The following is a 24,764-nucleotide window of genomic DNA, read 5'->3' as shown; positions in this document are numbered from 1 at the left end:
AGGTTATTGCTGTCGGAGGGTGTGTGAAATGGTATTTGGAAGATAAAAGGTCCAAACTAAAGAGCACACAACTCAGGACATCTTATGCTCAGAAATTAACACTCAAAGACAAGACAGTTCAAGAAACTAACACGGTTTATCTTACTTAGTCGGTCAACCAGCTTTATTGAGAGCTCTTATAGTGAAAAGGCAGATATTACGTTGGGTGCAAAGCTGGTGTACTAAATGAAAACTGGTCCCTGTTCCCAGGAGGCTTACTGTCTGGATGAAATCAACAGGTCAGCAGAAGGTTGCAGCCCAGGTATGAAGGAAGTATCATGGCGGCGGTAGTCACAGGTGACCATATTAGTACAAAAAATGGGTGCTAGAACTAAGGGGAACTGGGAGAGGCTGCAAAGGCTGAGGAGGTGGCCCCCAAGCTCTTCTCTAGAGCCCGTGATATTCAGGCAAGGGGAGGTGAAGGTGGTGTGGGAGAGATGTGGGTTGCTAAGAAGAGGGAGCCCCATGTGCTCAGGCAGGCAGGTGAACGAGGCTGACACATTTCAGCAACTACCAAGGGAGGAACTGCAGCACAGCTGGCTTAGAGAGTGGAGAGTGGGGGCCAACAAACCGAGACTGGAGCCAACATGTGGAGAATTTGGAATCCAGACCAAGAAGCTTAAGATTTCTATTGCCAACTCTGGGTTTTAAGCAGGGGAGTGACAAGATCGACTCTGCAATTTACAGTGATGACTGTCGGCAGGTGCAGACAGTGGTAGCAGGAGAGCAGAAGTGACCTGTTAGGAAGCTACTGTGCAAATCCAGGGGGGCAGTTTTAGAGCTCCAATGAGAGTGATCCGTTGGATTCTGGGAGTAAGGAAAAAGAAAGCATCAAAGGTCACTCCAGGTGCTTCAGGGGATGGGTCCTTGGGGGAATGGAAGTGCCATCCACTGAAATCAAAATATAAGAAATGGAGCAGATTCATGGGGGAAATGTCCAGATCAGTTTGGGACGTGTTAAATATGAAAAATGAAATGGCCAGGTAAGAATGCCCAATGTACAGGTGAATACAAAGGCCTGGAAATTGGCAGAACGATTCGGGCTTGATTTAGAGATTGGAGAGTCAACGGCACGTGGGTGGAACCTGAAGCCAGGGGACTAGCATAGATTGCACATGTAGAAAGGATGCTTGCCATGAGAAACAGCCAAAGGCACTTAGGACCTGGAGCATATTCATGTCCAGAACAGAATTGGGCAGGAAGATAGGGCAAAAGGAAACCAAAAAGTGGTGTTCAAGAGAGAAAAAGTAAGAGAAAATAAAAAGTTGGTTCAAAAATTAACCAACTTGTATTCAATGTGATTTTTTTAATTGCTTTATTCAATTTGCTGGGTTCTCCCCATGTCTGTTTTACTCCAGGTGGAAATAGCATTTCCAGAAAGAATAGTCTTTCAAGCCCTTTAGATACCATAGATACCATAGAAACCAAATCTTGATTAACTGGAATGTTTAGAAAATGGAACGCTCTAATTAATTTAATTTTCAGGTTACTAGTTGGGGATCGGTTTCCGTAAGCGAATATTTAATTAAATCTTCCTCTGTTCTCTAATTTTCAGTGCCCATTGCTCATTATTGTGTTGATTCAAATTTGCATTTTATTTGGCTCTGTCCCACTTTTCTTTCTCCCCTCCCCCTCTTTGCTCAGTTGCTTTTTGACCCACTAGCCACACGTTACCCCACGCCACCGTCTCCTCACATGGGCTAGTCACCGTGGCTGTGTCACAGACCACCTTAAAACCGAGTGACTGACTTAAATGACAATTACTTTGCTCATGAATTTGCAATTTTAACAGGGCTCAGTGGACACAGCTCATCCCCGTTCCATTTGCATCAGCTAGGGTGACTCAAATGTTGAGAAGTGAAGTGGCCTGTGACTCCTCCAGTGTCTCCTCTACTTTCTGTAGTCTCTGTATAGTCTCTCCTCTGTAGCTTCAAAGTACCCAGACTTCCTACATTTAAGACACCTTACCTCCTGATGCAAGGATATGAACATCACATTTTAAGAAGGGCCTGTGGCTATGATCCATGTTGGTTCTACCATATTTGTAAAACACAGTTCGCCACACTAGATAGCCACTGCCTTTACCCTCAGTCCTGCCTGCTTGGGACCACGTCCTCTGTGGGTCTGTCTCTCTATTAGGAGCCATGTGAGCCCCCTATTCATCCTGTTCGTGGTAATAACTCACTTCTCATATGCCTCTTTCCATAGCAAACTGCTCAGGACCAGCTCTTAATGAGAAAGAGAGCTGACTAAATTGTTCAAATTTGTCTGTATGTGGTAGTCTTTCCCGAGACCTATTGCTTTTATAATGGATAACAATTACCCAATAATTTCCCAATATGATCGGATAATGATATATTTTTAGGCCTCAACAAGTTGGAAGAGAGAAATGTTTGGCTGAGAGGCCTTTAAGACACCCTCACAATGAAGACTTTCCAAATGTCATCAGTCCATCTGCACATCAGTCTTCTGTGGGGAATAAAGCTGAATCTCTCAGGGCATACCCTACAAGTTGTTATTTAAAGAATAAATCTAGGCTATGACTTTATTTTATAGTTATTTACTTTTTTCTTCTGAAAATTGAGTTCTAAAGAAAGACTATAGTATTTAGGGAAACAGACCCCAGTTTTACTGGAGAGTAAAATGCCTATGGGATCCCTGGAAGTTAATGTAGTTTCCCAAGTAACTAGTTGAAAAAGTTAATGTAGTTTCCAAAAGAAGTCTAAAGCTTCATCTGTGAGATTTACTTTTTAAGCCTTCCTTCATGCATCTTTCTTATCCTTCACTTCTTTTGCAGAAAATGGCTCTGAAGATATTGATGTACTTCCTAGTGGGCTGGCTTTTATCTCCAGCGTGAGTATTTTCCACACCCCTCAGACGCTCATGTCAATAGCCGAATAAATAGTACATTAATGTTGCCGACTAGAGCTGCCAGATGGACCCCTACACACTCATCCCAACTGTGGTTAAAGCAGTCAACTAAAAAAGCCAAAACAGGGATTCCAGAGGGCTAATTGGGTTGTCACAGGAATGCCCACGTTTGCTTGGCCCCATGTGGGCAGCTCCCTATGGGCAGTTACAAATTCAGTAGGGTCTCAATAAATGTCTGTTGATTTCCACTGGATTCCTAGACGAGTCTCCAGGTTTGTCCTGCTAGTGTCATCATTGCCCTAGTTTGCCGGAACTCAGTTTCTGGTCGTCATGTTCTCACTAACTGGTATTCTTCTCTCTATGCCTGCCTGTGTTTGAGGCTCGGGAAATGTCTGTGAATCATATGTTGACCATGTTAGGCAATTCAAAAGCCTGAGCATTTTCCATCTTGGGTTCCCTGCCCTTCCTTCCAACTCTTTCAAAGACAAGTAGAGAAGGGTCTGCATTTTATTTCCAATACCACCTTCACAGGTTTGGGATGATCAGGAAGCTATGTGAAGGACTGACAAATAAATATAAATAAATTAAATACAATAAATTGAAATATATATGGTGTAAAGATACTGAAAATTGCCATGTATTTATTGAACAGTTGCAATTTGGAATGCGACCTAAGATTCTGAACAAGCAAATTGACTCCATTTTCAATGTGAATTCTGATTGCTGGGACTGCATGTCCTAAATATTCTATTTTGACCAATAGAATACTACCAAATAACATGAATTTTAAAATCTATATCTTTTTGGCTAAAAGGGGACACATATAACACTTAAAGACCTGAATTTCTAAATTCTTAAGTATGCACAGTATAGTAGGCTTTTGTTTGGATTTAAATTGCTGTTGGTAGTGATATGTGTTGGGGTGGGGGGTGGGAGGGATTTTATTCCCTTAGTTTTCCTCCAAAACGAAAACTAAAACAAAACTGTCTAGAAAAGCTTTTCCTCTGTTGTCTTAAATTTTCTATTGTCAATTTAGATGTTATGCCAAATAACAATGTTATGCCAAATAGACTTTTAAAAATGATTATTCTGTAACTGGGAGATTTCTCCGCTTTTAGGAGATAATATCTGTAGTTCCAGCAGTAGCTTCTTTTCTATTTTCACTGGAGCTAAAAGTACTGAACTATTGCTGTATAGAAACTGGAGGTTTTCAGCGGAGAAATGTTAACAGGGGGCTTTAAGTAATAGAGTTCTTCTTTGTAAACTAATGACTCCTAGGCTAAAGATGATTTTTTTTTTTTTTTTTTTTTTTTTTTGCTTATTTTCAATCTCTTTGCACTGCAGTAAATTCAAGTCCTTGTTCTTGGTTTTTCTTATCTCCCTTTCTTGCCATCACAGAGCATGTTTGGAAGCTGCTGACGTAGGTGAGAAATTCTGCGTGATATTTGTAGTCAGTCTATAGACAGGTGCCAAGCAGGTTATTTGCTTCTTTACCTTGGGACTTGGCATGCCTCTCCTTGCCTGCCTTCTTCACACATTATGGAGCCAGCTCCTCATTCTCTGTCAGCCTTTCTGTAATCACACTTTAATTCCACAGGAAACTCTTCCCCAATGCTCTTTCTGGGCGACGTGTCTCTTCTATGGCCCCTCACATTCTCTGTACCTAGACTCTTCCTTACCACATCATAACAGACGTGCTTGCTTGGTGCCGCCTCCCCAGATTTCAAGCTCCTTGCAGCCAGAGCTTTGTGGAGCATCCGTTGCCATGCTGAGCACCTAACATGTTACCTGACATATACAGGGTGCTTGAAATATTTACTGAATGCGTGTGCTGGTGAATGAGGGCAGTAGAGAAGTTCAATGCCTACTCACACTCATAGGTAGCCTATTGGGGAAAATAAAATGCTGCCCCTCCAGGGGATTTTCACCATTTTCAGTGACAAATGATATCCAAAGAATTGCTTGCACTGACTTGCTACAAATTCCTACCCAACTGCCTTCAACAGAAAACCGGCTGCATATGAAGCCACTTCTTGGAAGTGTTTCATTCATCATGACACTTATTGTAGGTCAAGTTTGTTTGCAATGTCCTACCCTTATTTACCTATTAAATCATTTCAATTTCAAGAACATCCAGTCTTTGAACTAGGTGGCAGTGCCTTTGTGTGCACCCAGGCTACCAAGATACTTACTAAGGTGGTCTTCCTTGAGCTGTCTTCCTGAGTAGCGGTCTCCACTGTCAAACCTTTCTTTATGGTGTGGCAGAAAGAGTGTACAATTAAAGATGTGAGTGACCTAGGCAATTCACTTCTCTGGGCTTCATTTTCCTCAGGTGAAACGGAAGAATTAGATGTCTCTGACATTTTTTGTCCATTATTACCATGACCTAAGCTGTTGGGCTTGGTGACAGCCTGACTCTGAGGAAAGGGTAGACTTGAAGACTGAATTTCATGGCCTGATATTGGGGAGAACAGTGATGCCCTTAACTGTGAATAATAGATACAAATGAGAGCAAGGATTCGGGGAGAGAATGTTGATTTTGGTTCGGACAATTTGATTTTGAACTGCTGTTAGGAAGAAGTTGGAAATGCTTACAAGCTAGAGCTCCACAGAGAGGTTCCACGTAAATGGGTAGACCTGAAAATAATTGGTATAGAGAAATATCCGAAACCTTATGAATAAGGTCTGCAAGGAAAGAGTATAGAGCAAAAAGAAAGGAGGGGTGGTTGAGGATAGGAGGAGGAAGGGGCAGACTTCCATCTGGAAAGTCTACTTTTGACTTTTCTTTTTTTGACAAGGAATAAAGGGGTACATCAGAGTGTCAGATGCCATAGAGATACAGATAAGGAAGGGGGCAGGGATTATCAAGTGAGATATTTTGGAGAGCACTGATATGACCTCGGTAGAGGCGCTTCTACAAAACATGAGAGTTGGCGCCGTTCAAGGCAGGCGACAAGACCAAGTGAGGTTTCTAAGAGAGCTGTCAGTGAGGGGAAGGCAAGATAAACGTGTGTTTGAAGGAGTAGTTAAATTAGGAGAAGATTTGTCTCAAGGAAGGAGAAATGAGCAATTTTTCAGGCAAATGAAGGGGGCACTGGTGAGAAATGAGGGGTAAAGCAAGAGAGAGACTGTAAGTTCTAAAGACAGGTCCCCGAGAACAGGCAACCAAATAAACAGGTGGGGGAAGTAATTAACTTAAGAGCAGAATAGCGACACTCTTTCCTTAAGAAAAGAGGGAGAAAGGAAGAAAATTGATAAAATTGAAGAATTACCAAGACAGAAAGGAGGGAATCAGAGGAAATCCATGTTGAGTGGCATGAGTTTTTTTGTTTGCTTGTTTGTTTTTTTCAGAGAAATAGGAGGTAAAGTCATCCATTGAGAATAAAGAGGAGGAAAGTATGTGCTCTGGAAGACAATAAAATAAGTTGAGAATGGATACTTGGGGAAATGCAATAGATTACCTATTAGAATGAACAAAGAGATTGATAAGCAGTGTTGAAGATCTGATTGAAGTTGGGATGATAACTTTGCTGTAGAAGTTTTTGAGCTGATTTCAGACTGGCCCTATATAAAAGCTAGTCCAGGGCAAAGGGAGTTGGCAGGAATTTGATAAGGAAGCAGGAAGCAAAGTGTGTGGCTTCCTTAGAAGACTGACTGTTGATTGATGATGACAGGTTCAAGGTCTAGAAGGAGAAGTCTGTGGCCAGGGGCATGGGGATCTCTCCTCCAGGTGAGGTGACCTAAGAAAAATGAAGCCGGAATTATACCTCCTCGGATGGGCTTCTGCAATGTCATTGTTGTCTGGGGAAAAGCCAGGTTTCTGGTAAGATTTAGGCATAGAAGAGCTGTTCTTTAAAAAGCTCGAAGATGTATGTGGGGTTGTTTGCAACTGAGGATTGACTGCCCCAGGGGTGGGGTGAAGGGCAGTGGAAGGGCCGAGAATAGTATTATTGTAAGTGTGTGGAGGTGTGTATGCGTGATTATAAGAAAGGGAGGGAACAAGAAGACAGAAGATAGAGTAAGGAGATCATTTAAATTGACTATAAATGGAAATGAGGGTACAAGAAAAGATATAAAATTGTTGATGTTAATATATATCAGAGTGATGGGGGAGGGTGCCAGGGAGGAAGTGGGCTGAGTTTTGCCATTGGTGTAGCACAAACCAACTCCAAGTTTGACACAATGACCTGGGATGCAGCAAAGGCCCATTGCCTATTATTGGTTGATAGACACGCGTCATTGGTCCTTCCAGGAGAAAAAGCCACTGTCCAGGTTACTGACATAGACTTTTTGCAATATTTGAAGAAAAGGATTCATGTCCAAATTTTCAGACCTAACTATAGGAACAACATAGATCAGAAATAGTCAACTTTACGTGACTGGTTCCCCTATGTGAATTCTTGGCTGCTTCTAATATTTGTCACTATGTAATATAATGGCTGTAGGGAGGGGAGCAATATAAGGAAAGCATATACCCCTTCTCTCTGCTTTAAGGAAGGTTAGTTGCTGACTCTCAGGACTGGAAAGGACAGACTCTCAGGACTTAGCAATCCTACACTTTAACTTTCTCATTTTATAAAAGAGGAACTAGAGGCATAGGCAGGCCAAGGGACTCACACAAAGGAACCCAGCCTAGTGTCTTGCATTACACTTTTTGGCTTCACCCTTTCTCTCTCTATTAGTAATTGAATATGGGTTCTTCCCACATTCCCATTCCCATTCCCAATGACCCAGGTGTCATTGGTAATCCCTCAGATCAGATAATGGCACCAGCTGACAGAGCAAAAAATCCCAGAAATCTAAGAGAAATGCAGGTCTTTGAATATTTTTGTTAGGCTTTGAGATTGTAGCTTCCATATGAAAATATTGTGAAGTGTATATATGCATTTACTTATTTTATATTTTTTACAGGGATTGAAATATCCAGGCATGCCAAGCTTTGCACCAGATGAGCCAGGACAGATTTTCTTGATAGATCTGAATGAGCAAAACCCAAGGGTCCAGGCACTAAACATCAGTGATGGTTTCAACAAAGCATCATTTAATCCACACGGAATCAGTACTTTCACTGATGAAGGTAAAGCCCGAATGCTTTAAAATAAGGGGTAAATGAGGGAAATACAAGCCACTCAACCTCCACAACTCAGTGTGTATGTGAAAGGAGGGAAAATTTTATTTTACTGGAAAGATGTATATTTGTAAGATAATAAATGTGTACCAAACATTTGTAAACACCACATTAAAGAAGGGAGACTACAAGGTGGTCATTCCTTCTCCCGCTTATCTCCTTCTCTTTCCATTTGACCTTCAAAACCAGTTTGGAGATTGTTCTCAGAAATCTAACATATAAACTCAAAGGCCTTTGAAAATAATTTGTGTGACATTAGAAAACATAACATGAAAGAAAACAAGATAAACTAGACTTCATCAAAATTAAAAACTTTCTGGTTCAAAAGACACCTTGAAGAAAGTGAAGAAATAGCCCAAAGAATGAAAGAAAATATTTGCAAATCATATATCTGATAAGAGGCTTATATCAAGAATATATAAATCATTCTTACAACTCAACAACAAAAAGACAACCCAATTAAAAAATGGACAAAGATCTTAGTAGACATCTCCAAACAGATATGCAAATGGCCAATAAACACATGAAAAAATATTTAATATCTTTAGTCATTAGGGAAATGCAAATCAAAACCGTAATGAGAAAGCACTCCATTCCCACTGGGATGGTTATAATAATAATAATAAAAAGGCAGACAATGACAAATCTTGGCAAGGATGCGGAGAAATTGGAACCCTCACACTTTGTTGGTGCAGCCATTTTTTTTTTAAGATTTTATTTATTTATTTGAGGGAGAGAGACAGAGAGAGAGAGTAAGCAAGAGAGAGAGCACAAACGGGGGGGGGGGCGGCGGTGGAGGGGCAGAGGGAGAAGCAGAGTCCCTGCTGAGCAAGGAGCCCGATGTGGGGCTCGATTCCAGGACCCTAGGATCATGACCTGAACCGAAGGCAGACACCCAACCTACTGAGCCAACCAGGTGCCTCAGTGTGGCCATTTTTGAAAGCAGTTTAGCAGTTCTTCAAAATGAACACAGAGTTACCATATGATCCCTAAACTCCACCCCTTGGTATGTCCCCAAGAGAATTGAAAACATAGGTCCACACAAAAACTTATACACAAATGTTCATGGCAGCATTATTCCTAATACCCAAAAAGTGAAAGTAACCCAAGTTCTCACCAAGTGATGAATGTATATACAATGGGATATTATTTGGCAATAAAAAGGAATAAAGTTCTGACACATGTTACAACATAGATAAATTTTGCAAACATTATCCTAAGTGAAAGAATTCAATCACTAAAGGCCACATAGTGTATGATTGCATTTATATCAGCTGTGCAGAATTGGCAAATTCATAGAGACAGGAAGTAGCTTAGTGGTTGGCAGAGGCTGGGAGAAACGGGGAATGACAGCTAATGGGTTTGGGCTCTCTTTTTGGGCTGATGAAAAAGGTCTGGAGCTAGAGAGTGGCTTTGGTTGCAACAACTCTGTGAACATACTAAACACCACTAAATTGTGCAGTTTAAAATCTTGAGTTTAACAACAATACATTATATCACACAAAAACTGTTGCAAAAAAATTGAAGTTATTAGTACATTGTATATACTTTAAAACAACAGTTTCTGATGTTCTTTCGTACTTGTTCATTGTTCATAATTCCCAACTAATTTAATTTTTAGATATTTGTGGGTCCATAGGGTATGTGGAGAAGAAAAACAGTGAGACCTCATTAATAGTAACCATGTGAAGGAAAGGCTAAATGGAAGTGTTGCAATTCGGAATTTTTAAAGAAATTGTGTGTTAATTCTTTCAAATACATACTGGTGTTACAATGTATTGTTAAGAATACATTTGTTGGAGTGATTTTATTGAATAAAAAAAGAATAATTAATAATTATTAATTCACTCATCCAACAGATCTTTGTTTAATTCCTTTGGTCTGCACGAATAGACTTGTTCATTTTTAAATAAGTGGGTTCCTTTTAAAATTTTCATATATAATTTATTCCTCAAAATAAAACACTGGGCCCAGCCTTGGTACTTCTCCCCTTCCTGCCCCATTCAGTCACCTAGTTCCAACGTTCTGTCCCATTTACCCTTCAAATATCTCTCCAAGCGGTCCACCTCTCCCATCCTCGATGTCACCATCCCATCCCAAGCACCCAACATGTCTTCCCTGGATTCTATAATGGGCCCCCTGACTATACCTTCTCTCTTATACCACCTCCATCCATTTTCATAAGAAAGAGCTATTTTTTATGCAAATCTGATCATGTCCCTCCCTTCTTAAAATTCTCCATATTGTTTCCATTACTCTGGAGAAAAGTCGCAATTCTCCAGAGTGGCCTGGGCTCTGAGGCGCTACCCATGTGTATTCTGGCATGTGCGTGTTTTCTCCAGCCTCACCAGATACCACCTTCCCCTTGACTCCCTGGACCAGCCATACTGGATTTCCTTTAGACCTATAAAATGCTCCATGCCTCAGGGCCTTTGCCTTTGCAGTTCCCTCTGAGTGGAATGTCTTTCCACCACTTCTGATTTACTCTTCCTCATCATTCAGGCCTCAGTTTAAATGTCACTTTCTCAGGGAGCCTTTCCACCGTCTTGTTTCCGGGTGTGAATCTTATTATATTTCTTCTCAGTATAGTCCTTCTTTTAGCACTCATCAAAATGGCAATTAAAGTTTTTTATTAATGTTAAATGTTACCAACCTTCTTTCCCTCTCCCACTATTGCCCTATAGTGAGCTCCTTCACATCTTTAGATCCAAGCTTGTCACTCTTTAAGTGGGTGCCATTCTATGAAGAAGGCATCTCCCCTCTCCAGTATTCTTGTACTTACTAATTATTTCCTCCCTGTTTTCTTCTTCAGAATACAGTCACCATAAAATCATGTGTGACTTGTTTATTGCTGGATTCCCATAGTCTAGAACAATGTCTGTTGCATAGTAGGTACTCTATGAACATGTGTTAAATGAATAAATGAGTGAGCCCCATGAGACAGGGCAGATATTAATACTCAGTTTTATAGATGAAGAAATGGAGTTTGAAGAAATGCAGTGACATGTGACTTCACATCTGTCATTAATAAATGGCAGTTCCAGAAGTAGAACCCAGGTGGTCTTCTTCCTAATCCTATATCCTTTATTTGGGTGAAATTAGGGCTCCAAGCTCTGATTAAATTATTTGAGCCACCGTTTTCTGGCCTGACCCCCCTGGACACTTTCATTGGAGAAAGTGTAATGAGTGACCAGATTAACCTGGAGCTGCTTTATTGCATGGGATAGTGTTAGAGGTGGATTTTTTTTTTTTTTTTTTTTGAAGCATGGGGAGTAGAGGTTCATTTTTTTATTTTGTTTTGTTTTTGTTTTTTGAGATGGAACCAGTTTACAGATTAACCCTCAAGCATTTAGACTTTCAGAAGCTGAATATATTATGATTGCAATCTTATTTTACTTATTAGTTACTTCCGTTAATTATGCCTTTAATAAAGGCAAAACACACATAAATTGGAATGGAATGAAAAGACAAAAACCAAAAATATTCTTACCAACCATCTCTTATATGGAAGGAGGGGTCCAGTAGAAGCCTAAAGAAGGGGTAAAACCAGGGCAGCACATATAATGTTCATGCTGTGTCTGGCTGAAGGGCCACATGGGGGCTGAAATCCAACTCAGGCTTTGCTTGCCAAACCTCAGGCCCTGGAACAGAGCTGGGTTGGACTAAAAGAAAAATTCACCTGTGAGGAAGCACCTTTCCTTAACTAGGGCTAAAGTACCTGTGTGTTTCAGAGGCCCTGAGTATAACCCCTGCATCTCAGGGCTGGCACTTGCTCTATTGCATGATTGGGAACCCATCAAGAAAGGAATAGGGGACATGAATACAGATCAGGCCCTGCAGTGGGAGGATGGGGCCAGGCTCTTTCAAATTCTGGAGCTCATCTGACCTAGAGCTTCTGTCAAGTCAGAAAACAGTATTTTGAGAAAACAGGTTACTGCCCTCCATCCTGTCCCCGGCAGTTCACATTTCAACATGAAAACAGATAGGTGAACATTCTTGAGGTTGGCAGTACCCAGAACTGATTAGTCTTCTTTCTCTTGCATTCGTATTTACTTCCGTGTCCGTTGGGCTCATTAAATATTGTGGTTGCAACGTTAGGTAGTTGACTTCTGTCAGAACTTTATTCTCTAGTGGGACATGTCCTTATATTAAGGTATTTACATAGCCATGACATTTCTTGAGCGTGTGTTGCAATGTAAGCATTTCTCACAGAAGGAATTCTCAGCACCCTCTTGCTTGCAACCACTTCTTTTGTTGAAGGGCCACCTTGGGAAACCACATCCGTTCTATATCTTCCTGTTGGAGAGGGTATGTAGTGAGGCTCAGGAGACCATTGAGAAATGTCTGGGCTTGGCTCTGCCACTTGGTGGGGTGAAATTGCTGATGAGTTATTCACCTTCTGCACCTCAATTTTTTTAGTAAAATGGGGATTCTGGCATTTGATCTAGAAGGTATGCTGCGGGAATCAAATGCAAGGTGTATAAGAAAAGTGCTTGAACATGACCAAGTTGTACACCAAGTCTAGTAATATAATAATAGTTGCAATAGAAGTAAACTTCTTGGAAATTATGCCTTTTTTTCCACCTTAGACCATACTGTGTATCTTTATGTTGTGAATCATCCCCACATGAAGTCCACGGTGGAGAAATTTAAATTTGAGGAAAAACAACGTTCTCTTGTACACCTGAAAACTATAAAACATGAACTTCTCAAAAGGTATGGAATTAAAGTATTTTGTACTATTTATTTTGCACCTCTGCTGTGTGCTTTGTTTTCTTTGGTTCAGCAGGCTTAAACTTTTGTTTTGTAGCATTTTTTTTCCTAAAGCTTTCAAGAGGTTCCCATGGTGACACTGCCCGGCACCTCACTAGAAATTACTGTATTCAGTATTGAATATCTTTATATTCTCCAAATTTCTGAAAGCATTTTAATCCTATAAAGGTGCTCAATTAGATTCCCAGCTCTAATTCCATCCCCCATACCGCAACAATGCAATACCCACTATTGGGCTCTCTTCAAACACCTACATCTGTTTCTAGTTGTCCCAGTAGGTTGTGTTCTGAGAGCCTACTGACTGGGTGTTATAACCAGCCTCCAGATGGGCCATTCCTTTGTTTGATAAAAGCTTTAGAGCAGGATTTGAAAAAAGACTGTAGGCACATATAAAAATTCACATTTACTAAGTGCTATGTGCCAGGCCCTGTGTCAAAATACTTCATTTAATTCTCCCAACAGCCTTTAGTAATAGGCATGAGTAAACTGGGACCTAAGAAGTTTCGGGTTAAGTAACTTGTCCAAATTACATACTCTATAAGTGGCAGAACCAGGGTATTAGCCTAGATCGGTTTGAATTCAAAGAATAGGAAGGTCACCTTTTCTCCTTTGCTCTCTTTCTCAAAATCATGTATGAATTTCTCCTCATAGAATTTGGGGGTGACAAAAGCAGAGGGCAGAAGAAGAGAAGTTGGGGGGGGTCACTGAACTCTTCCCATGATGCATTGCACTGGGTTCACTGTCACTGCCACAGGGTGACTGAGAAACTGAACGAATCTCTCAACCTATGCTTCAGTGTCCTCAGTGAAATGGGGGTTCTCTCACTGGCCTGACTTACCTAACTGGCGATTATGACATATGACCTCACTGAACGAGTTTTTTTCCATGAAAGCACAGCATGAGGGAAAACTCAATAGGCAACTACTTTATTGGAGAGTTACCATCCTAGGACCCAGAAGTGAAGGATCAGCCTGAGGCAGGGAGAAGGGGTATTATGGGTTGAATTGTGTCCTCTCAAAAAGATATGTTGAAATTTTAACCAGCCATCCCCCCCTTGCAACATTTCAGAACATAACCTTATTTAGAAATTGGATTACTGCAGATATACTTAGTTAAGATGAAGTTATATTAAAAGTGGGGGTGGATCCTTAATCCAATATGACTTGTCTCCTAATAAGAAGACAAACAGGGAGAATGCACGTGGGGATGGAAAGTGACATTGGAGTGAAGCATCCACAAGCCAAGGAATGTCTGGAACGACTAGCAACTAGTTGCTAGCAATGAATTGCCTCAGAAGGAGCATGGCTCTGTCAGCACCTTGATTTCCGATGTCTCGCCTCCTGTGAGACAGTAAATTTCTATTGTCTTACACTCCCCGGGTTGTGTCACTCTGTCATGGCAATACTAGGAAGTTCACACAGGGGGCGGCTATCGTGAGTGGTTATTAAGCCAGCCACTGTTAAGTGCAACTGCTTGAAATCATGGGATTGTCCTCCTGTAAGCAACATGAGCCTCATTTTAGGACAACCTGGCCATAAGAAGAAAGTGAGAAGAGTTTATTCACCAGTCCCTTCTCCTATGAGTCAAGGTTTGCCCCAAAGGGTGTTAACTCTTGCACATTCCTGGTTGTGCATGTGCAAGTCAAGTCTGGTGATATCCTGTGCTTTGACATCAACACAGAAGCCTGGAAGCAGGAGCCTGAGGCCTGTAACAGAAATGAGGTAAGGCTGTATAAGGCTACGCTATGGAAGGTCTGGCAGAACCAGGCAGAACTGGTTGAAGAAGTGCCATCTGGAACAGGGCAGGTGAAGCTGAGGACCTAAAGAGGATTTTTGAGAGGTGCCCTAATACTCAACCTTAACCAAGCATTTCAAGGGGTAGAACAAGATGCTATGGGATCGACTATGGTGTCTGCCAATACTTTTTGGAAGAAGGAATGCTTAAGCTGAGCCCAAAAGATGAGTGGCCTAATGACCTTGGGAAAGTCATTATAAAGCAAAACCTCAAAGTATTTCCTTTTTTTTTTTTTTATTTTTTTATTTATTTATTTGAGAGAGACTGAGAGATAGAGAGCACGAGAGGGAAGAGGGTCAGAGGGAGAAGCAGACTCCCTGCTGAGCAGGGAGCCCGATGTGGGACTCGATCCCGGGACTCCAGGATCATGACCTGAGCCGAAGGCAGTCGCCCAACCAACTGAGCCACCCAGGCGCCCTCAAAGTATTTCCTGATTCATCCAAATTTTTTTATAAATTCAATCTAAAAGTGTTTAATTTTTTTTTACCTTTTTTTTTTCAAGTCGCCATCTTTTTTTCTTTTCCAAAATATAAATGACTTTATTGCTCTTTACTCTTATGAAAGTATGACTTGTTTCATTTAAAAATTTTAATAATACTGAAGAACATGAGCAAGAATGAAGAGCACTCACAATTCTGATGTAAAGATCAAGATGGACTGGGTTATTTGTAAGTGGCAGAACCAGGGTGTTAGCCTAGATCGGTCTGAATTCAAAGCCGGACTCTCAGTCACCGTGATGAACATCCTTCTTACTGTGTTGAGAAAAATAGTTTAGTTTTTTAGTGCATAGTTTGCCTGCTCCAAGGCTGTAACAAACAAAGAAGAATTTGTCTTTTTTATGAAATGGACTCAATGCTGAAAGACAGTGGAGGTTAATCTTTTCTGCGATAGAAGAATAGGAAAAAAATTTTGTTACAATAACAGAAAAGAAAAACTGTAATATTTTTAGTGGCTCAAAACCACAAATTTTGTTTTGTTTTCTTACTCAGGCTACATGTCCAAGGTAAGTGATTCAAGGACTCAATTTTATATTGTCCTCACATAGGGCCCTAAGAGGCCACACTTTCAGTTATCAGAAAAGTTGCTGGTTACTGTCAAAGAGTAAGGGAAGCATGGTGGGTCACATACTGGCTTGTCTTCCATCCAGAAGCCACACACGACATCACTTCATCTCACTGGCTAAAAGCAAGTCACGTGGCTGGGCCAAACATCCAGGGCATGGAGAAGCCTCATTCTAGAAGAAAGAGAACCAGAACTATTGGTGACCACCGATAATAACCATTATTGCACTATGACCACCACACATAACCATTATTGACATTTGCAAGTCAACAATTTGGAATTGAGGTTTGTTTGTATATTTATGTGTTTTTGCTGACTTCTGTGGAAGGGAAGATTGAGAAAATAATAAATGGCTAAAAGAAAACCCGTCAGGTGCAATGAAAAATCATGTCCTTTGGGTGGAATTCATACTGCTTCATGTATACTTTTTCAAACTGATGAACATAAGGGTCTTTGAAATTCAGGGTTTTTGACAACAATCTAGATATTTAAATACTCCATGGGTTTTGCTCTTTCTCTCTTTCTTTTTTTCACTTTAGCCTGAATGACATTGTGGTTCTTGGACCAGAACAGTTTTATGCCACAAGAGACCACTACTTTACCAACTTCTTCTTGGTACTATTAGAGATGATCATGGATCTTCGCTGGACTTATGTTGTTTTCTACAGTCCAGGAGAGGTCAAAGTGGTAGCCAAAGGATTTAGTTCTGTCAATGGGATCACAGTCTCACTAGACAAAAAGTAAGCTTTTATAATTTTCCAATACTTCGCTCTTGACATTTTAGTGGATTCCTTCCTTTAAGAGGTGTTTACTTCCTTAGGCTTAAGTAGTCATTATATAAGTGGACGGACCAGGTGTGGCCAGGATTCACACTCTATGGGTGATCATAAGCACACCATTTGCCCTCTTACATGTCAGGCTCCCCCCAATGAAATGAAGAATGTGGACTCAAGATTGTGAGGTCCTTGTTTCAATTTATTATGTGACTCTAGAAACACAGTTACCCAACACACTGAAAAGGACAATAAATGCACAATATCTCTGCCCTTTATGAGGCTGAAAGGTGTTTAACCACTTACACTAAGTTGAGTTACCCAAAAGTTCTTTTTAGAGAAGGAGACCTGACTTAGACTGGGCATTGTGATTGTACGAATTTCAGATTTACTGATATACTACAGCAGGCTTTTCTGTAAGAAAATCCGATTTTATGCAGCATGAAATTCTATGAGAAACTCTTTTAAAGTGTTTTAAAATGGAAGTTTTTTTAAAAAAGAAACATACCTATGAATATTAATATGTGCATTTGAGATAATAGAGATGATCCCTATAGAAAACAACTCTAGGGGCACCTGGGTGGCTCAGTCGTTAAGCGTTAAGCATCTGCCTTTGGCTCAGATCGTGATCCCAGGGTCCTGGGATCGAGCCCCGCATCGGGCTCCCTGCTCCACAGGAAGCCTGCTTCTCCCTCTCCCACTCTCCCTGCTTGTGTTTCTGCTCTCGCTATCTCTCTCTGTCAAGTAAATAAATAAAATCTTAAAAAAAAAGAAAGAAAACAACTCTGTGTTCTTCCTCTTTTTAAAAAATAATTGTGATTGAGCCTCATGGTTATCTGATACTTCTTTGTAAGCACTCGTTTCTTTGTGGAAGTATAGACTCTTTTGACCTTATAATAAAGAGATCTGCTTACCTCCACCCAATTTAAGGAATAAATTGTGACTCCTAAGTCATGAGACTGAGCTTATATGTCACCTAGAAACATCAAGGTCATTACTTTATAGTCACATCTCATATTTATTTATTTTTTTTAAGATTTTATTTATTTATTTGAGAGAGAGAATGAGAGAGAAAGAGAGAGAGAGAGAGAGAGCATGAGAGGGGGTTGGGTCAGAGGGAGAAGCAGACTCCCTGCTGAGCAGGGAGCCCGATGCGGGACTCGATCCCGGGACTCCAGGATCATGACCTGAGCCGAAGGCAGTCCCTTAACCAACTGAGCCACCCAGGGGCCCAGTCACATCTCATATTTAAAGCTTACTTAAAACTCTTGAAGAATACTAAAAGTAAGACTCTGTTATCTTCTTGTCCTGTGGTTTAGAAAAACATTGCAGTGGCACTTGGAACTCTTGTGAATTGTTAGACTTCTCCTCCAAAGTAAAAGTTAATGTCATCTCTCAATATTACTTGCTTACATGTAAATGCTATTTACTTCAAAGGTATATCTATGCAGCTGATATAACTGCTCAGAACATTCACGTACTGAAAATACATGAGAACTGGAATTTAACTCAAGTGAAGGTAAAAGTCCCCTGGCTTGCCCACCCAACATGGCCTCTTAGATCGGCTCCCATGTCTGACTTAGGAATGTGCTCTTTGAATGCAGGAAACATGACTATTTTAGAAGAATATTGGTGAGATTGTGCTTGCACTTCTAAAATTCAGTAGTTAGGCCCTTAAAAAGACCCATTTCAGGAGCCAGAAGGAGCTGGTAGGAGGGAGGAGTGGTAGAGAAGAAAGTTGAAACAATGTCTTTATATTTCCTCTTTGTTGGAAGGTAATACATCTGGGCACCTTAGTGGATAACTTAACTGTGGATCCGGACACGGGAGATATTTGGGCAGGATGCCATCCTAATGGCATGAAGCTGCTGATCTATAACCCTGAGGATCCTTCAGGGTCTGAAGTAAGTTCCTATACTTCTCTGAGCTCACAGGCAAAGCTGCAAGAACAATTTGTTGAGGTGACTTGGGAGAATTTAGTGGGTCACATGCAATATTCCAGAACTGAACAAGTTCTGCATACAGAAAAAGCAGAGATTTTGGCAGGATGGGAAGATACAGCCCATTAACATTTTCAGATCTTCTGGTGACAGTTTAACATCAGTGCTAGACAGCATGTCCCATCCTTGCAAGGGCTGTACTTGCTATTGGGAAGAATTGATAAGCAAGAGCTTGATTATTCACATTGACCTAGATTGCCATATCATATCTCCAATCTGAGAAGGGCTTGAAGTTGGGCAAAGAGAAAGTCCTATGTGGGGACCATCTTTTTTCACACTACCTACTACGAAGCTCAAAAGAAAGGATTTAAATGACTGTAGTCTGAAAACAAAATTAGTTTTTCCAGCAGGTTCTAATATATATGATAGTGTTGAAGACTGTCTCATTTTAAAGATGCTATTTGTGTTACTTAAAATCTCTTCTAAAACAGCAGTGCCTGGGTGGTTAGTCAATTAAGCATCTGACTCGATCTCAGCTCAGGTCTCAATCTCAGGGTCGTGAGTTCAAACCCTGTGCTGAGCTCCATGATGGGCGTGGAACCTACATAAAAAAAGAAAAAATATCTTCTAAAACAGTAGCATACATCATTGAATTTTATATGGCATTAAAAACAAGAGCAGAATTTTCTATAGCATTAAGTTTAAGAATAACAGGTCTCTAGTAAATTCAATATAGCTATAAATTCTTGGTACACCTACTCTGAGAGATTAATTCACAAAAATTTATTGAGTGCTTATAATGGGCCAGACTTTGTTCTAATGCCTGGAACGTGTCAGAAAACAGAACATACAAAGATCTCTGCTCTTCTGGAGGGGGATTGACAATGAAAAATCAGCGTAAGAAATAAGTAAATTATATAGCAAGCTTGAAGGTGGTAAGTTCTATGGGAAAAAAAGTATAACAGAGTAGAGGGGATCAGGATTGCTGTGAACAGGGGGATGGGCAGTCCTATTATTCAATAGAGAAATCAGGGTTAGGCCTCACTGAGAAGGTAAGGTTTGGAGAAAGATACAGTGTTTGAATCTAGGTTTGGGGAGTTGGGAAATTGAGATTCAAACCCTAGCCTGGTAATTGGCCCTGGTAACGTACCCTTATTTCTGCTTCCAATTTTGCTCTTCCTCAGTTAAAAAGAAAAATATTGTTTCTCTAATTTATTAACATATTAGTTGCAGCTTCCTAAAAACAAACAAACAAACAAGCAAAAACACCAAAAAATATAAAGAGAAACAAAAGTTCAGTCTGAGCCTAGAGCCTAAGGAACTGTTACCCTAAGCTAGCAATCTACCTTGGCTTCAGAGACATGCCCCCAAAAGTGAGACATATTACTTTTTTGCAAACACCCAACAATGTCTGCCATAAGAGAATGAAAATATGATCCATAGCATGTTTGGAAAATTATTTAGACTCTTTCTCATGTGTCTATTTTCAAGTCCATCATAGGTTTATTTTAGATAGGACTTCTTCCTTCACAATCAATGACACCCTTCATTTGTGGTTGAGGCTAAACTTTTTTACATGAGTTCCAAGTTTGAGTATTTTCATGTAACAAACCTGAGATGAAGTTACAGGATCTTTCTTAAGATGAAAAAACAAAACTGAACTAAACTCTATTCTTAATAAGTGTTGATACATATTCATGACTCATGAATTTCTAATTGGTTTTCTTTAATTCCTGTCATGTCCTATTTGAGTGAACTTCATCCAGGCTATCTAGAAAACTAAGCACTTTTATGTTTACTGATGAGCAAACTAAAGCGTGTTAATCTTGAGGATCAATAACAATAGTAGGCAGGATATGTCAGATTGGAATTCCAAAGTATGCATTCCTTATGCTTCTTAGTCACGTTATGGATGCGAGAGGGGGTTCCAGCTGGGACAACTACCATCCTACTGATTACGAGGTCAGGTTGGCTTGCTAACTGAGTGTCCCTTCATCCTCTCTCCTGTGTTTCCCTCCCCCCACAGTAGGCCTAGTCAAAGGCAAGACCCTTCCCACAGAGGAACACTATTCACTCAAGAATTAGATAAGAGCGCCCACTGGTTCTCACCTCCTTCTTCTATAGGAGATGCCTTGAACTATCAAAATTGTATAAACAATCTTGTTGGGGAATCAGGCGAATGTCAGATAACCAGTTCACTTGACTGCAGAGATATAATTAAAACATTAATACTTTCATCGGAATACCAAAAAAAAAATTATACACAAATTTCAGTGCATTGATTTCTGGGAAATATATTAGTCTTGGAATATTTGAGAAAGAAAGTGTCAGTGGCAGCTGTTTGCTCATATAGCAACTGATGAATAATCTTTTCTTGACAGGTACTTCGCATCAAGAATGTTTTGTCTGAGAAGCCTAAAATCAGCATCGAGTATGCCAATAATGGCTCTGTGATTCAAGGAAGCTCCGTGGCTTCTGTGTACCACGGAAAACTGTTCATAGGCACGGTATTCCACAAAGCTCTGTACTGTTTGCTCTAGACTCCAGACATTCCAAAAAGTCTTGTCAACCGGTGAAAGACAAAATGGCAAGCAGCAAAATAAAAGTGCTTATTTGGGGTCTTTGGGATTGCAAACATGGGAGACATAGATTCAACTAGAATTGAAAGCATGCCCCAGAGAGACAAAGGAGGTTGGAGTTTTTAAAGAGGAAAGAGGGGATTTATGTGAGTTGTTTGAAGAAAAGGTGCTTGGTGTTGGTATAACTATAGTGACACTAATCTATGTGTGATTGGTTGGCAGGGCAGACAGAAAGTCCATTTATGTCCATCTTAACACCTAGTAGATGCCTTGGCTATTAGTTGAGCTTAGCAAAAATTCTGAGAAATTGATACAGAACATGGGTGCATAAGCCCCACCTCCTTGACGTCTTCCCGGCTCCTTTTTAAATAACTCTCTTAGTAATGGTCACTCAATTTTATTGTCTCTGCTGTCAATCTACATGTTGGTAAAAATAAACCTGTAATTAGGGGCACCTGGGTGGCTCAGTCAGTGAAGCAGTGAAGGGTCTGCCTTCAGCTCAGGTCATGGTCCCAGGATCTTGGGATCGAGCCTGGCCTCAGGCTCCCTGCTCAGGGGGAGTCTGCTTCTCTCTCCCTCTCCCTCTGCCTTTTCCCCAGCTTGTGCTCTCTTGCTCGCTCACTCACTCTCTCTCTCAAATAAATAAATAAAATCTTAAAAAAAAATAAATCCATAATTATATGATAAGTGGAATTGTACATAAATGACAAACACCAATAATAGTGTGCCCGGCTTTTCTTATGTGAAGAAGCCTAGCGATTACATAATATCCACCAAGTCCTAAGTCAAGTGAGTGACAGTCCAATAAGAAGCCAGACTTCTCAGTGCTTTTTGTCCAGTATCCCCAATATTCTTTCTCCAGTAAGATGTGTAATCTGTGGTGAGCAAGGTATCCAGCTCACCCAGGGCTCCTTGCTAACCATGAAACAAAACTACCTCCTACATCTGATGATCTGAGACTCCAGCTCAAATACAATTCCCCTTCTCTTCCTTTGATTGTGCTAGGCACAAACTGCCGGTCAATTGCCTAGGCCATGGATAAAAGCAAGAATTGGCACCATGAAACTGCCCAAAGCCCTCTTAAAACATGCAGTCTCTCCAGTACACACAGGAAATCAGATTCTGGAAAATCTGATGGAGACAGGCCTCACTGGCTACCTTAAGGTAGAACAGGGCTGATCTGTTCCTTTGTAACAAACAGGTCTTTATGTGTAGTGTTATCCGCGTCTAAAGTACTCTAATCAGCTTACATCTGAATCATGGCATGAGGCTTTAGGGCTAAGACCTTCAACTGCTTTAAACTTGCCCTCTGGTTAATTCAATACACACCCTATTAAGCAACATCCCACAGACTTCAACCTATAAATCAGAATTAAATAATGTGGCTTTGGCTTAAAGTCCTATCTTAAGGACCAACTCAACCTTAGTTTGATGAGAATGAATAGAAATGTCCTGTTCCTGGTCAAAAACCAGGACAACCTTTAGCAAATCACTAATGGGAGTCAGTCTGCCCAAGCACCCCACCCTCTTCTTTTGTGACTTCACTGGGGACTAGTTAGTTGAATTTTTCCCCCCCCTTCTCTTCTAGGGATGGGGAATTGAGGAGGTTTCTTTATTTCCTAACAATTTTTGCTCAATTAGATCTAAATTTTGCTGAAAATTTTGTATTGGGGTAAAACTCTACTATGTAGCCCATGCAACCCTTTCTGATTTAGACAGTAAGACTGTAGTTTCCATTGATTCAGGGAAGGGATGACCCAGCAGAATGTTCTAGTCGGTTCTTAGATTTTAAGTTTCAAAAGCCTAATCATCAGAGAGACACAGAAGAAAATAACTATGAGCAATAACTAAGATAAAATTTCAAAAAAAAAAAATGTCTTTTCTCTGTCCCTAACCCTTACACCCAATAGATTATATACAGTTTATCAGACTAGAGGGAACATGGAAAGCCAGAGATGGGATGACTAAGGGCATTTAGATTCTGGTGGGTTCCTGAGAATTGGCCTTGCCCTGCCTTCTCCCCAGGCCAACTTAGGAAAAGCTGGATGATAAAACCCCCACAGACATTTGGGGGATCTGACTGTTGAAAGACCAATGTGTCCTTTCACAGAGAGGGCTTAGGAAAGTCACAAGACTCTGGGGTTCTCCTTCATGTAGGTGAAGGAGAATGAATAGAAACGTCCCGTTCCTGGTCAAAACCCCCAATCTTTATGTGATTGTCTTGAGTCTCTTCTGTCACTTGGTGTGGGAAGGAAGAGGATTGTCCCTCCTAATAAATGCTGTATTTTGATGACTCATTGTAATCCCTTCTCTGGTCTCTCTGTTTAAATTGTCAGAGATGTGCCTGGGGATATAGGTGGTGATTAGGGGTAGTTCAGCTCAAGAAGGAAAATAATAAAGATAAGAGCAAAAACCTATATGATAGCCAGAGTCAAGATGGCCCCCAACGATCCTTACTTCCTGATATTCATTCCCTTGCAGAGTTCTTCCCACACCAAATATGGCTGTCCCCTGTCATTGATAGGATATTCTAGAAATGATGATATGTGACTGTCAAGGCTAAGTTATATAAAAACATTACCAATTTGACCTTGCTCACGAAAATTGTGCATCATGATAGAAGTTTCTGACTGTTTTAAAATGCTAAGCTCTGAAGTACTTTGTTATAATAATTAGTCAACTAATGAAACAGGAAACCATGTATGATGTAGAGATTCAACAAAAACCAAAAAGTTCATTCTTTAAAAAGATTAATAAAAACTAATACACATTTGGTGAGACTTATCAAGAAAAAGAATGACTCAATTATCCAGTGTCAAAAATGAAAAATAAGACATGCAGATTCATAGACATTAGAGAGATAAAAAGAGGAGTCGATGAACTACTTTATGTCAACAAATTTGAAATTTTTATGAAAAGAACAAACTTCTAGAAAGAATATAACACTCTATTAACCAGGCTAAGACTAAACTATTATATAGAGCAAAAATACAATGCCTTTAAAAAAAATGTATGTTCATTTGTCTTTCATTTTCCAGTTCTTAGGAGAGTGATTGATGGGACAGCTTCCCTTGATGGGGCCATTCAGAGACATCACTGGTCAGGATCTTGCAGGAAAGAGAAGACACACTCAAACAAGGCTATTGAAGGAAACTCTTTAAGGGGACTATTGATACAAGAGTAGGAAGGTTAAGGGAGATGAACAAGGTACAATAAAACAGCCCAGTGCTAGCAATGGAGAGGGAGAGATGGGGGGTGAGGGTGGGGGAGGTGAAGGACTCTTTCTAACTGTAGGTTTGAAGGAACAAGGTATGGAAGCAGCTACTAAAATCAGAAGAGAATAGATAAAGTAGAGACCATCACAAAAGATGCTGTGGTCATTGGTAGAAGGAAGCAACCACCCTGTGACAACTCAGCAGAGAGAAACAGGAAATAATTATCTTGACTTAACTCCCCTTCACCCTCCCAACTAGAAGGCAGAAGACAAGGGAGCTATTAATGGAGCCCATAAAGCCTCCAGGATGCAGAGCAATGGGGAGTAGCATAGAGAGTGGATCTTGAGCATCATGTTGTTGCACCATTGTTCCCAAGGGGATTGTAGTTATCTGCATGGTGAAAGCTAGGTCACCACCACATCTGTGTCCATCGAACTGGAAGGAGAAAGAGGAAAGAGGATGTCAAGGAGAAATACCCGGTGTCTTAAGACCCAGGACTAGAAATGGTAGTCATTACTTCTTCTCCCTTATTAATAGTAGGAACTAATCACGTGGCCACATGTAACTAACTACAAGGAAAATTGAGTGAT

General features: G+C 40.5%; 1 protein-coding gene across 3 annotated transcripts in view; it reads left to right on the top strand.

Annotated features, from left to right (window-relative positions):
- The window catches only part of PON3 (paraoxonase 3), a 29,039-nt gene extending 5,777 nt beyond the window's left edge, over positions 1 to 23,262 (top strand). For all 3 annotated transcript variants that reach the window (XM_088018688.1, XM_088018689.1, XM_028118464.2), the window contains 7 exons: positions 2,837 to 2,892; positions 7,822 to 7,987; positions 12,628 to 12,754; positions 16,207 to 16,407; positions 17,878 to 17,959; positions 18,216 to 18,344; positions 20,762 to 23,262. In XM_088018688.1, coding sequence (XP_087874814.1) covers positions 2,837 to 2,892; positions 7,822 to 7,987; positions 12,628 to 12,754; positions 16,207 to 16,407; positions 17,878 to 17,959; positions 18,216 to 18,344; positions 20,762 to 20,920 — 920 coding nt within the window. In that variant the 3' untranslated portion in view covers positions 20,921 to 23,262. The remainder of the gene's footprint in view (positions 1 to 2,836; positions 2,893 to 7,821; positions 7,988 to 12,627; positions 12,755 to 16,206; positions 16,408 to 17,877; positions 17,960 to 18,215; positions 18,345 to 20,761) is intronic.
- The last annotated feature ends 1,502 nt before the right edge of the window (positions 23,263 to 24,764 follow it).

This window comes from Eumetopias jubatus, unplaced genomic scaffold (genome assembly GCF_037043125.1).
Source record: "Eumetopias jubatus isolate StellerSeaLion01/CBP00866 unplaced genomic scaffold, mEumJub1_p1.0 scaffold_14, whole genome shotgun sequence".
NCBI classification, from domain to species: Eukaryota; Metazoa; Chordata; class Mammalia; order Carnivora; family Otariidae; genus Eumetopias; species Eumetopias jubatus.
The sequence above is the reverse complement of the archived record's forward strand: the minus strand, read 5'-3'. Positions and strand labels throughout refer to the sequence as shown.